This window comes from Dipodomys merriami, unplaced genomic scaffold (assembly GCF_024711535.1).
Source record: "Dipodomys merriami isolate MVZ:Mamm:240054 unplaced genomic scaffold, mDipMer1.0.p SCAF_15, whole genome shotgun sequence".
NCBI classification, from domain to species: Eukaryota; Metazoa; Chordata; class Mammalia; order Rodentia; family Heteromyidae; genus Dipodomys; species Dipodomys merriami.
Window position 1 is genome coordinate 34,776,432 of NW_027202826.1, and position 14,017 is coordinate 34,790,448.

A 14,017-nucleotide genomic window follows, 5' to 3' on the forward strand; every position below is an offset into this window, starting at 1 on the left:
GGCAGAATAGTACATGGGACTCTTTTATTTCTAATTAACAAGCAAAAAGCTAAAGGTGGGGCATGGCTCAAATGGTAGAGCATCAGCTATTAAGTGAAAAAGCCAAGTGAAAATGCAAAGTCCTGAGTTTAAGTCCCAGTAATGGCGCTCCCCCGCCCCTTGCCCCTATACAACCATGATGCTAACTTCATATACCTTAGAAGTTCTGATGAGCGTGTGGGACTATGTAATTCTATACTTTAAGGATATACAATGCACATCTTGTACTGATTGGTCAGGAAACTTTTATTGAGTACTCTCTTCCAACTCTGCATCTAGCTGTTGAAGAAACTATAAAAAAGAAAGAATCTGTACTGGTAGAGTTTGGACTGGAGTTAGAGAGATAGGTGGTACACAAAATGAAATCCACTCACTAGGAGAGGAAATTCAGTCAGTGTATTAAATATAAGTGCAATCTTCATGGCCCCAGAGTGGAGATGATAGCTTCCCCAGAGGGTCGAGTCAGGCATTCTGGTAAATAGTCAGCAGATGAAGAAGGCTGGGCTAGAATGAAGCAGAGAACAGCCTTGAAGATGAACCCATGAATGTGGCTCATATGCCTTGTAGTCCAGAGAGAGTTAAATTTATCCAAATAGAGAGTTGGAAGGATCTAATTTTGCAAATAATAAGCTGTCTGAAGCCAAGAAGATGAAAAAGAAGAGGAGTAGGAAAGGGGAGGAGGGAGGAAGGAACGAAGGAAGGAAAGAGAAGGGAGGAGGAGGAGGAGAAAGAAAAAAGAAGAGAAAGAAGAAGAAGAAGAAAGGGAATGTCTTGGAGCCTATTACTTTAGTCCCTGAAAGAGAAGACACTGAAAATTCCAGTTTGATGTATGAAAGAATCTTTTTTTTTCTTTCTAATCATTCTAGGTTCACTTGCCACAATCTTGTCAGCTAGACTTGGAAAAGACAGTTAAAAAAGGTAGAAGCATAACATTTTATATGTTTGTATAAGTTTTAAATACGTTTTTGTATACGTTTTATGTAAGTTTTGTATGACACTGATGATTTTCACAAGAAAGTTAAGACTTAGTTTAGTTTGTGGAGAATTGTACTAGGTTTGACTAGAGAGTGGAGAGTTCTGGAAAACAACGTAAAAGGGGGAAGCAGTAGGCCCATATTTGAGGTCCCTCTCAGGATTCCCTCATAATTTCAGAGCTGAAGATCCTTTTTTGCTGTGTGTGTGGGAGTGTACCTCTCATCTAGAGGTCTTGGGGCCTCCTTCAGGAGGAAAAAGAGGTTAGAAGTGGAGGTATGGCTCAAGTAGTAGAGTTCCAGCCTTGAGTGAAAAAGCCTCACCGGATCCCAAGGTCCTGAGTTCAAGTCTCAGTATGCACATATTCCATGTTCCAAATTCCTTCAGATAAAATGTGCAATAGTTCCAGGAGCCAATGGCTTACGCCTGTAATCCTAACTACTCAGGAGGCAGAGATCTGCGATCATAGTTCAAAGCCAGCTGGGGCAGTAAAGTCCGTGAGATTCTTATCTCCAGTCAAACACCAGAAAACCAGAAGTGGTGTTGTGGCTCAAGTGGTAGAGCGCTAGCCTTGAGTTGAAGAGCCCAGGCCCAGAGTTCAAGCCCCATGACCAACCAAAAAAAAAAAATGCAACATGTTTTGCCATGTTTTCAGGTGATCTGTGCTGAACCTCATTCAGTGGTAGGTAATGAATGTATTTTATCCACATTGAGGGTTGAGCCAGTGGGAGATGAAAGTGGGACTTCTGTAGCTATAGGAAGTTAGAAAATTAGACAAATCAATTAAGAGGCCTAAAGTATTGATCTAAGAAAATTTGAGATGTCCCCTAAGTTAAAACACACACACACACACACACACACACACACACACACACAGTGAGACCAAAGGAGGATATTCTTAGCAGAGGATTACAAAGGTGTAAAGCCTGTTTGCTTCTGATGATAAGAAATAATATTTACTGAAATGGACTCAAGGAAATGTAAAGAAGAGGTTTTCTCTTTGTTGCTGTTTGTGTTTTCCTTTTGTCTTGTTTGTTTATCTGTCTTTAGGAGGGTAAGGGGGACACAGAAATGTAGGGACAAAGGGTGAACAAATGCAGCAGTGGTATTCCTAGACACTGTTGATAATGAACTATACAACTTGTGGAGGGAGGTGGGAGGGAAAAATTGGTAGAGAGCAAGAGAAGGGGTGACATTTTCCAAAAGGAAATGCACGCTTTACCTGACTCACATAACTGCAACTCCTCTATCAAGAAAAGTTAAGCCCATCATGTTTGGTCTCCACTGTTTATCAGTGACTATAGGATCTGAAGCCATCGTGACTCATTGTTGCCCACAGCTTGATTGTCCACTGTAGTGTTTTTTATTTGTTTTGTCAGTCCTGGGACTTGAACTCAGGGCCTTGGGGCTCTCCATAGTTTTTTTTTTTGTTGTTGTTTTGTTTTGATTTTTTGCAGAAGGCCAGTGACCTACCACTTTGAGCCACAGCTCTAGTTCTGGGTTTTTTTGGGGGGGCGATAATTGGAGAGAAGAATCTTCATGGACTTCCCTGATGGGGCTGGCTTTATATCAAGATCCTCAGGACTCACCCTCCTGAGTAGTGAAGATTACAAGGCATAAGCCACCAGTGCCTGGCTTATAGTGTGTTTTTTATAAGGAATATTTATGAGTTTTCTTTTGGGGATTCTTTTATTTTTATTTTTTATCGGTTGTGAAGCCCAAATTCTGGGGCTGGGCATTGTCCCTCAGCTCTTTAGCTCAAGGCTAGCGCTCTACCACTTGAGCAACAGTGCCACCTCCAGCTTTTTCTGCTTAATTGGTGCTGAGGAATTGAACCCACGGCCTCATGCATGCAAGGCAAGCACTCTACCACTGAGCCACCTCCCCAGCCCTTGGGGATTCATTTTTTATGTGGAAAAGATCATTGAAGGCTGAAGGTGTGGTTCCAGTGCTAGAGTACCAGCTGAACAAGATAGTTAAGTGACCGTGATGCCTCTGAATTCATTGAAAAAGCCTGAGTTTAAATCAAAGTCCCAGCACCCACACAAAATGGAAACAATGTTTTGTTGCATGGAAACCCTTTTGTACTACTATTAAAAGACAAGCATTTATTGGACAGTTGTTTCTTTGAGGATTTGTTGTTGGGGGATTTAATTTTTTGAGTTCCAGGTATATTTTAGATATGAGACCCTTGTCTGTTGTATGGCTAGTGAAGATCTTCTCCCAATCAGTGGGATTTCTATTGATCTTGCTAGCTATGTCCTTTGCCATGCAGAAGCTCTGCAGCTTCATGCAATCCCATTTGTCCAACCTTTCTTTCATTTGTTGTGTTTCTGGGTCTCTATTAAGAAAATTTCGGCCCCTGCCAAGGAGACCTAGGGTTTCTCCTATTTCATCCTGTAATGTTTTCAGAGTGTCTGCTTTGATTCTGAGGTCTTTGATCCACTTGGAGTTGATTCTGGTGCAGGGGGATACATAAGGATCTAGCTTTAGTTTTCTACACAAGTGATTAACCAATTTTGCCAGCATGTTTACTGAAGAGGCTGTCTTTCTACAATTCTATTTTTTTTAGCTCCCTTATCAAGGATTAAATGGCTATAGGTCTGTGGGTTCATTTCTGGGTTTTCAATTCTATTCCATTGGTTCTGAGGTCTGTTCTTGTGCCAGTATCAAGCTAAAGACTTAATGAGAGTGGGGCTGGGAGGTGGCTCAGTGGTAGAGCGCTTGCCTTGCATGTATGAGGCCTTGAGTTCGATTCCTCAGCACCACATAAGCAAAAAGAATAAAGCCGGAAGTGGCACTGTGGCTCAAGTGGTAGAGCGCTGGCCTTGAGCTGAAGAGCTGAGGGACAGCGCCCAAGCCCAGAGTTCAGGCCCCACGACCGGACCCCCCCCCCCCAAAAAAAAAGACTTAATGAGAAACTTCTCTGAAGAGGAAAGAAGGATGACCAATAGACACATGAAGAAATACTCAACCTCCCTAGCCATAAAAGAAATGCAAATCAAAACAGCATTGAGATACCACCTCACCCCAGTTAGAATGGCTATAATCAAGAACTCTAATAGCAACAGATGCTTGAGGGGATGTGGACAGAAGGGAACCCTACTGCATTGTTGGTGGGAGTGTAAACTTGTTCAACCACTTTGGAAAGTAGTAGGGCAGTTCCTCAAAAGACTCCACACAGAGCTCCCCTATGACCCAGCAATCCCACTTTTGGGCATTTACCCAAACGATCACAAACAAGACCATACTAAAGCTACCAGCACGACTATGTTTATTGCAGCACTATTTACCATAGCTAAGATACGGAACCAACCCAGATGTCCCTCAGTAGATGAATGGATCAAGAAAATGTGGTATATATACACAATGGAATTCTATGCCTCCATCAGAAAGAATGACATTGCCCCATTTGTTAGGAAATGGAAAGACGGAAAAAATTATATTAAGTGAAGTAAGCCAGGCCCAAAGAAACATAGTCCCATGGTTTCCCTTATTTTCAATAACTAATATATGTCTGAGTCAAGCAGAAAGGTCAGATTAAGTTGATGTTAAGCGAAATGAACCCTAAGGTAAGGACTCAAATTTTTTTTTTCTTTCTTGCTCTTGTTTCTTTGTATGTCCCTCCCCCATGGTATAACCCTGCTTTCATTGTAATTGATGTTGGTATAATTTGTGGAGGGGAAGGGAAAAACCAAATTGTTTAAGTAGGGATATAGGTGGACCCATTGCAACAATGAGATGTACAAGACATTATGTCGAAAAATGAACTTTACAACATTGGCACGGTGGTTGGGGGGAGTGGAGATGGGAATGGATGGTAAGGCAAACAAATGAGGAGGCAACAAGGCTTGATAAGAAATGTACTCATTACCTCGCTCATGTAATTGTAACCCTTCTCTACAGTATTCTCACAATAAATAAAAGAAAAAAAGACAAGCATTAAATTAGGAAGTAAATTATTTGTGGTTCTTTGTCACTAAATAGCTACTACTACTACTACTACTATTATTATTATTATTTGTGTGTGTGTGTGTGTGTCCGTGCTGGTTCTGGGGCTTGAACTCAGGTCCTGGTGCTGTCCCTGAGCTTTTTTTATTCAAAGCTAGTGCTCTACAATTTCTGGTTTTCTGGTGGCTAGTTGGACATGAGTCTCACAGACTTTACTGCCTGGGCTTGCTTTGAATTTTGATCCTCAAATCTCAATCTCCTGATTAGACAGGTGTGAACCACTGGCACTTAGCTAAAATAGATCTTAACGTAAAAATATTTATAAGTTAGAAATTACTGTCCTCACACCTCATTAAGAAGTATAAATGCAATGGCCTCCGAATGTGTAAAATACAAGCAAATGTTAAATTTCATACTAAAATCACACAATATGCACAGTATACATGTAGTAAATATGGTCTGTTGGGTTTTGTGTGTGTGTGTGTGTGTGTGTGTGTGTGTGTGTGTGTGTGTGTGTGTGTTTAATATGGGTTTGGGAGATTAATTTGTACCCAAATTAAATGCATTTTCCCATATTTATTTATAATATCCCTGTTTAGTATACTAAAACGATGTACAGATATTTTGAATATAGAATGTGGTGTTCATGGTCTGCATAATTGATAGGTCTGCTGCTAATCTTCCATTATTAGCATTTCTAATTAAGGAGATTTATCATCCAACTGAGAGAAGGAATAAACAGCACCCTTCGGCAGGATGGGAAATTATTTTTTAATGGAAGGAAAAAAATGGTGTTTTTGCAAGACTTAGTGTTAAAAGCTAAAATGACTAATCACGTGCTTTATTTTCTTGGGGAACATATGGTGACATTTTGAATTAATACAATCTGTCACATGGTTTACTGGGAGTCCCTGGCATCACATAAGGCTGTGATTTGAGCGGGTACAATTGTGTGTGTGACATGTTACATCTCAAGAGTCATTTCCCAAAGACTACATTTTTGTTTGAAATTTTGTATTTTATTTTTGTGAAAAGCTTACATTGTATAGGTCAAAAAAAATTTTTGTGCTTTTTCAGGGTCTGGGCACTGTCCTGAGCTTTTTTACTCAAGGCCACCACTCTATTCTAACACTTGACCCACAACTCCACTTCCAGATTTTTGGTGTTTAATTGGAGATAAGAGTCTCACAGACTTTCCTGCCCAGGCTGGCTTCAAATCGAGATCCTCCGATCTCAGCCTCCTGAGTAGCTAGCATTTATAAGCATAGGCCACTGGCACCTGTGCATGGTCAAACATTTTAATTTTTAATAATGAATATACTTGAAAACATTTTATATTACATCAATGATCCCATAAATTCATTATTTTCAGAGTTGTCTGCAATTACCAGAAATTAATTGCATTTACCTATTTGTGCATTTGAATCTAAAGCAGTTCTGGTTATTTCCGTTGGTGCTTTGGTCTTAGGAAGTTTGTTTTTATTGTTAATGAATTGCATATTGTTTTATTTGCTCATAATTATTTGTTCTTAGTCAAACTTTATCTCACATATGTGAGTAATGTAACTTTTATTATGAATATTTTATTAAGGTAACTTGGCTTAAATCAGGTATTCTTTTTATTTTTATTTTTGTTATTTCCCTTCCCCTCCCCAAACTCGAAAAATGCATATACAAGATGCTAGTAAGAATTTTTTTTCAGAGTGCTGGGAATCGCACCTATAATCCTATCTACTCAGGAGCCTGAGATGTGAAGATCTCAGCTAGGACAGGAAAGCTGGCAGTGGAGGTATAGCTCAAATGGTAGAGGGTTAACTTTAAGAAAAAGAAGCCAAGGGATTGCACGAAGGCCCTGAGAAAAGATTTTCAGCTATTTACTTACTAATACCAAATAAGCCACAAATCTGATCATATACATGAGATATGACTTGAAATGGCAATAAACTACCTCTGATACATCCAATTTGAAATCTGTATAGTCTAAAAAGTAAATATTGCACACAATGGAAATAACTTGATTTCATGTGAAAGACTTTTCATTCTTCCAATGTTCTGTTGTTAAAACTTGCTGAAACTCATTTAAATAGTTAAACTATGTATTTATAGTTCATTTGTTTGTATTAAAGAGGACATAGGTTCAGTATCTTTCAGTGGCAATCTCTAGTATCTCAGAGTTTCAACATCGTTTATTTTTTAATTTCCTGAAAAGACTAATTTTGTTACAGTGTGCTTTTTTGTAGGGAAAATATTTATCTTGTATTATGTTTTATTTGATAATTTTTAAACATTCTTGTAAAACAGCATACAATTAAACCATTTTAATCATTTTTTTCAGTCACATAAGGCTATACCGCTCACATTGCTGCACAAACTTTCAGGTTGTTTTTGTAATAATACTATGTTATTTTGCTTAGTTCTATTTACTTTCCTCATGTAGTATGCAGTTATCCTCATGAAAATCTGGTGGTTTTGAGAGTGCTGAAGAGATAATGAATAAATCTGAGTGTCTACCATAGTTACTTAAATTTATTTATACAACTTGTAATTAACATAACAGTACTATAAGAAGTTGAAAATTTCAAATTCAAAACTGTTGGTCATATTTAAAATGTTTTACACCCTTATATTTGATATCTTTATATTTTAAATATTTGTATATTTATATATAGATTCAAATTGAAATATAGTGACATAGCTCATGCCTATAGTCCCAGCCACTCATGTGGTGAACATCTGAGGATCTAAGTTTGATGCCAGCCAGGCAGGAAAACCAATGAGACTCTTACCTACTACTACCCAGCAAAATGTGGATATGGAGCTGTGGCCCAAGTAGCAGAGGACTTGCTTTGAGAGAAGAAGCTAAGGGATAGTGCTTGAGCTCTGAGGTCAAGCCCCAGGATTTGTACACACACACAATTTTTCTTATACAGGTCAGTGCAGCAAGAATTCCATGTGTCCAGCTATACAAACCATATAAGGCTCTAGAAGCTATAAAGCAGAAACTATGAGATCTTCTGTTAAACTGTTCAGAGAATTTCCTAAAGGGAGAAGCAGGAAGCATGAAGTGGGTCCTGAGTTCAAGCTCCAGTACCAAGACACTCACCCCCCCAACACCAAAATTAATATACATTACTTTTTTGCTGTTTACACTGAAAATTGAAAATAATTTTATAAATTTAATTATTTTATATTTTTGTGTATATATTTACTTGTATAAATATATTTACTTATATCAATATGTACACATAAATTTATATGTGTTTATATAAACCTATGTATATGTATACATAGTTATATATACATATAAAAATATGAATATATAAATAGATACATCTGTGTGTCTGCATATCTAAATATGCATATGTATACATCAGTATATATAAAATATATTTATAAACATAACATAAAATACATTTATTTATATGTAATATATAAATATTTCATATATTTATATATACAGTATATAAATATATAAAATATAAAATTATGTATAATTTTAAAAAGTCAAATTTGAAAATTTAAAATTCCCTCTCTACCTTTCAGTGACTAATTACAGCTGGCTTTTGAATGATGATTGTAATTCTGATGACTTCTCATCATGTACCATGTTCTACTGTGTAATTATCCATCTCTGAGACCTTGCCCTTGTATGTCATCTGTCCCTTTAGAACCTCACTATCCTCTTCTAGGAGTGTGTGTCTTGTGTCTTTATACACACTTCTCTTTGGCTGCATCTGGTTCTCATCAATCAATCCCAGATGAAATTGAAAAGTCTTTCCCCATTATAACACTACCTGCATCATTCATCATTATCACATGCCCTTATGCTGAACATTGGCGCTTAGTTTTCTTCATCTCCTCATGGGATTCATGATTAATTGAGACCTTCTGTTTCAAAGTAGCTGTTGTATCTCCAAAACTTTGACCTTTGCTTTATTTTCAGACCCCAGCCTTAGGCTACGGCCTATGTTCCCAGATTGTGTATTTCAAGGGGTTTCATCTCTGTAGTCAGCAGACCCAATTTCCATAAGTCCAATGAAAGAAATGGACATAGATGATGCTGGACTCTAATGGTGTGGATTGTAGGTTTTTGCAAAGATAAATTAAACAGAATTATTCCTGCTCACATTTAGCTTACAACTTAATAGAATTTATGTCAGAAGTATAATATTGACAATAATTCAGGCTGAAACATCTAGAAAAGTTTTATCTGAACTCATAAATTCAGAAACACTTTTTTAAATAGTCAGACTTGGAGCTAGGCACTGGTAGCTCATGCATATAATCCTAGCTACTCAGGAGACTGAGATCTGAGGATCACTGTTCATAGCCAGCCTGAGCAGCAAAGTCCATGAGACTCTTATCTCCAATAAACCTCAAAAAAGCCAGAAGTGGAGCTTTGTTAAATCTCATCAAAGACTTAGAAATTTATGGTGAATTTTGTAAGTTTTTCCTTGAAGAATTAACATGAGTTATGGGTATATCAGTGGAAAGAATAGAGTCAAGATGGTTATAGAAATTGCACCATACTGTCCATGTGTTCTGGAGGTGCATACCACGTGGACAGGAACTAGTAATTGTGGATGAGGGATTCTGGGGAACGTTTTTGGCTTGAGGGTCAGCGCTACATTGCTTTTTTAAAAAAAAAAAATGTAAGCACTGAAAATCAGAGAATAATAAAGCCTATTAGCTTTTTGTTTGTTTGTTTGCCAGTCATGGGATTTGAACTTAGGGCCTGGGCATTGTCCTAGAGGCTCTCTTTGCTCAAGACGAGTGCTCTACCACTTGAACCACAGTGCCACTTCTGGCTTTTTTTTGTGGTACTGAGGAATTGAACCCAGGGCTTCATGCTTGCTAAGCAAGTCTCTACCACTAAGCCACCTTCCCAGCCTCAATATTCAGCTTTTATAGACAAAAAAATTTTTGGACCCTTTGTGGTCACATCTCATGTCAGGGTCATCTGTGGCTCCTCGTTACTTTAAAACTTATCTGGAAAAAGAAGATCATTTTTGGTATGAAGACAGTGATGTTAAACTTGTGGAAAAATTTCCTGTGTAAACCCCAAATGTTCCTGTTTGCTTACTAACTCAGAAAAACCCATCAGCAACAAAGGGCCACAAACTGCAGACAAGGAAGCCACGTGCTCCTGGCTAACGTACTGTTACTCATCTAGATGCATGGTTTTCCATGTGTGTGGCAGACACTTAGACTCAAGGAACTCAGGCCCTGGGAGCGGTCTCTGAGTTTTTTTGGCTAAAAACTACAATCTGTCACTTGAGCCACAGCTCTGCTTCTGTTTTTGTTTTTGTTTTTGTTTTTTTCTTATTTTTTTGGTGTTAATTGGAGATAAGAGTCTCAAAGACTTTCTTGTCTGGGTTGGCTTCAAACTTTGGTGCTTAGATCTCAGCCTCCTGAGTAGCTAGGATTATAGGTGTGAGCTACTGGTGCCAGATATGGTGATCTTTTTTTAAAAAATATAAAACAAAAACAAAAAGTCTAAGCATTGAGAATTGGAGAAAAATATGCCTATTAGAAATATTCAGATTTTTGACTCAAGGTTGGTGTTCTACCACTTCAAACACACCTTCATTTCTGGGATTGTGCTTATTAGTTGGAGACCAGAAATGCATGGACTTTCCTCAAAGAGCTGGTTTCAAATCTTAATCCTCAGATCTCAGCCTCCTGAGTTCATGTGGCTTCTGCAGTAAATTTTTAAAGTTTTCATTTGAGAATTTTCTGATTCAGCCTATTTTCTATAAAATTTTGAAGATTTTTTTTTGCAATTTTTAAATTTTTTTATGTAAAAATAGTTACATGAGTAAGTTACATGAGTTACATGAGTAAGGTAATGAGTACATTTCCTATCGAGCATTGTTACCTCCTCCTTTGTTTCCCCCTACCATCCCTTTCCTACCCACCTCCCCAATACCCCACTTGCCCCAAAGTTGGAAAGTTCGTTTTCTACATAGTGTCTTGTACATCTCATTGTCAAAATGGGTCAACCTGTATCCTTGTTTCAGCATTTTGTTATTTCCCTTCCCCTCCCCCAATTAGAAAAATGTATATAAAAGATGCAGGGCACAGACATCAAATACCAAGAAAACAAGGGTTATACTATGGGGGAAGAATTACATTTTTTTTTGTGAATGAAACTCAGATACTACAATGTGATCCCTAAGATATATTGTGATTTAGAACCACCTCCTAGACAATATTGTTATAGGATTGGGTCGAAAGGTTGAGGTAAGAAATATCTTGAGAGCTATAAAAACAGATGTCTATACAATTAAAATAGAACATGAGCCTGGTGCTGGTGGCTCACACCTGTAATCCTAGCTACTCAGGAGGCTGAGATTTGAGGATCGTGGTTCAAAGCCAGCCCAGGCAGGAAAGTCTGTGAGACTCTGATCTTCAATTAACCACCAGAAAACCAGAAGTGGTACTGTGGCTCAAGTGATAGAGATCTTGCCTTGAGCTGAAGAGCTGAGGGACAGTGCCCAGGCCCAGAGTTCAAGCCCCATGACAGACAAAAAAAAAAAAAGAGAGAGCGAGAGAGAGAATACTTTAAACTATTTTAAACCATATTTTAAACTATTTTCCTTTCTAAAAAAGTATACTACCTACTACCAACTGAGAGGAATAGAAGCATTTTGAAGCTTTTTTTTAAAAAACTAGTCCTGGGCCTTGAACTCTGGGCTTGGGTGCTGTCCCTGAGCTCCTTTTTGCTCAAGGCTAGTGCTATACCACTTGAACCACAGCACCACATCCAGCTTTTTCTGTGGTAAGAAAAGCCACAGCTCCATGTCCAGCTTTTTCTGTGGTAAGAAAAGCTTTTTCTTATAGGTAAGAATCTTGTGGTCTTTCCTGTCCATGCTGGCTTTGAATCATGATCCTCAGATCTTAGCCCCCTGAATAGCTAGGTTACAGGTGTGAGCCACCAGCACCTAGCAGGAATGTGAAGCATTTTAATTTGATGATTTTATTCACACATATATCTTTCTGTATATGATCACGATGTATATACACATATACATACAAAATGATTAACCTGCAACCTAAGTTTAGTTGCACAAATATCTACTTTTTTTTTTGGGTCCGGTCATGGGGCCTGAACTCTGGGCCTGAGCGCTGTCCCTCAGCTCTTCAGCTCAAGGCTAGCGCTCTAGCACTTGAGCCACAGCGCCACTTCCGGCTTTTTTCTTTTTGCTTATGTGGTGCTGAGGAATCGAACCCAGGGCCTTGAGCATGCAAGGCAAGCACTCTACCACTGAGCCACCTTCCCAGCCCACAAATATCTACTTTTGACAGTATTCACCTCAGCTAATATAAAATCTCTGGTGTAAAATCTGAGGTTCCAGCATTGTAGACATCACTCATGCCCCTGATCACTCCAGCCTTTTGCTCTGTACTTTTCTAGGATGTGGCTTCAGCTTCATATCCATCTGAACACAAAAGTTGATTGGTATTTTGCTATCAGTAACTACAATCTACAATTAGAAAAAAAATGTTTGAGTAGTGGCAACAGAAGCATCAGAAAATCACAAAATTATCAAAAAAATAACCATTCTGGAAGGCTGTGGATCTCAGCATTGTTCTGTGTTAAGAACATTTATTTTATAAGCACCTTACAGATGCATGAATGGATGGCTTTATAGGAAACCAAGTGGTAGAAATAAGTAAGATTGAAGCTTTTCATAAAGAGAAAAAACTCTATGGAAGGTAAAATATCAACACAAAGAGAAAAAGAATGTATCTGGGTTTTATTTTAATTTAGACAAGTGCAACTGAATGCATTTTCACTGCTTTAACTTTGAAGGGTTAAGGTTCATGAATGGTTTTGAGCATACAACCCAAGGATGTAATTTTCCCTGTAGTTACGAGGACAGCCCACAGCATTCTCGCCAAATATGAATGCAGTCTGGCCTTCACCACAGAATGAATCGGCTAACATTGTGTTTATGGAGAGTAAGCTCCAAGCTTTGTTAAATGTTGGATTTATAACTGTGTGTCATCGATAACAACATATCTAAAGCTGAAAGTAAAATGAATTATTTCATTAAGTATAAAATACGTGCAATAATGCCTCTATGTCAACTCATTGATGTAAATATATAGTCATAACTTGGAGAAATTACAATATGGAGATATAACACAAACCTTTTTTCTCTAACACAAATAGAACACAGAAAATGAGATTTAACCCCATCAGAGGTTGTTTTGGAAATTCTAATAGTAAAGGGATTGTCAACAACACTTAGTTTGTTGGCCAGCTGTTCCAAGTCCTAGGTTGCTGCAGGTCTGTTCTACATTTCTTTATGTCATTTCAGAGAAATGGCCAGTAGTGTCTTCTTTGTGATTTAGTGTCTCCTTTGTGGTTAATGTGTTTAAAGATACTATCACACCATATTGTCAAATCAACCCTTCATGAGAGAACACCAATGTTCGCTTCTGGAGCGGGCTCAGCAAAGTTCAAATCATAGGTTATCAAGGAAAACCTTGTTCTTGTAGAGGAAGTTTTTAAAAAATCACTCAGTCGTTTGTCTTAGGTGTTCAGAAATTTTGCTTGGATGTTTCCAGAAATCTCTTCTGGAATTCTGTCTATAGTGAACTATTCATAAAGGGCTACGAGTTGATTTTCTTTTCTTTCTAGGATCCCCTGCCCTGACTGGAACTGGAACAATCAATGTCATCATAGATGACATCAATGACAATGTCCCCACTTTTGCCAGCAAAATGTATTTCACAGAGATTTCTGAAGATGCACCCACTGGAACCGATGTGTTGTTGGTAAATGCTTCAGATGCAGATGCATCAACAAATGCAGTCATAAGGTCAGTGCATTTGATTTTGTGGACATTGTTGTGTGTGTGTGTGTGTGTGTGTGTGTGTGTGTGTGTGTATGTATTCACATGGGTGCTCATGGTATGCTTAAGCCCAAGAGCTTAGGTGCTCTCCCTTGGCTATTTTGCTCAAAGCAAGAGCTAGAGATTCACTTCTGGCTTTTTAAAAATTAATTTGAGATAAGAGTTTCATAGACTTTCCTTTCTTAGACTCA

The 14,017-nt window shown here is 38.2% G+C and overlaps 1 protein-coding gene across 1 annotated transcript in view; it reads left to right on the forward strand.

The window, feature by feature from the left end:
* Fat4 (FAT atypical cadherin 4) overlaps window positions 1–14,017 on the forward strand; it is a 168,535-nt gene that overhangs the window by 105,196 nt on the left and 49,322 nt on the right. The window contains exon 7 of the mRNA XM_070022562.1: window positions 13,613–13,793. Coding sequence (XP_069878663.1) covers window positions 13,613–13,793 — 181 coding nt within the window. The remainder of the gene's footprint in view (window positions 1–13,612; window positions 13,794–14,017) is intronic.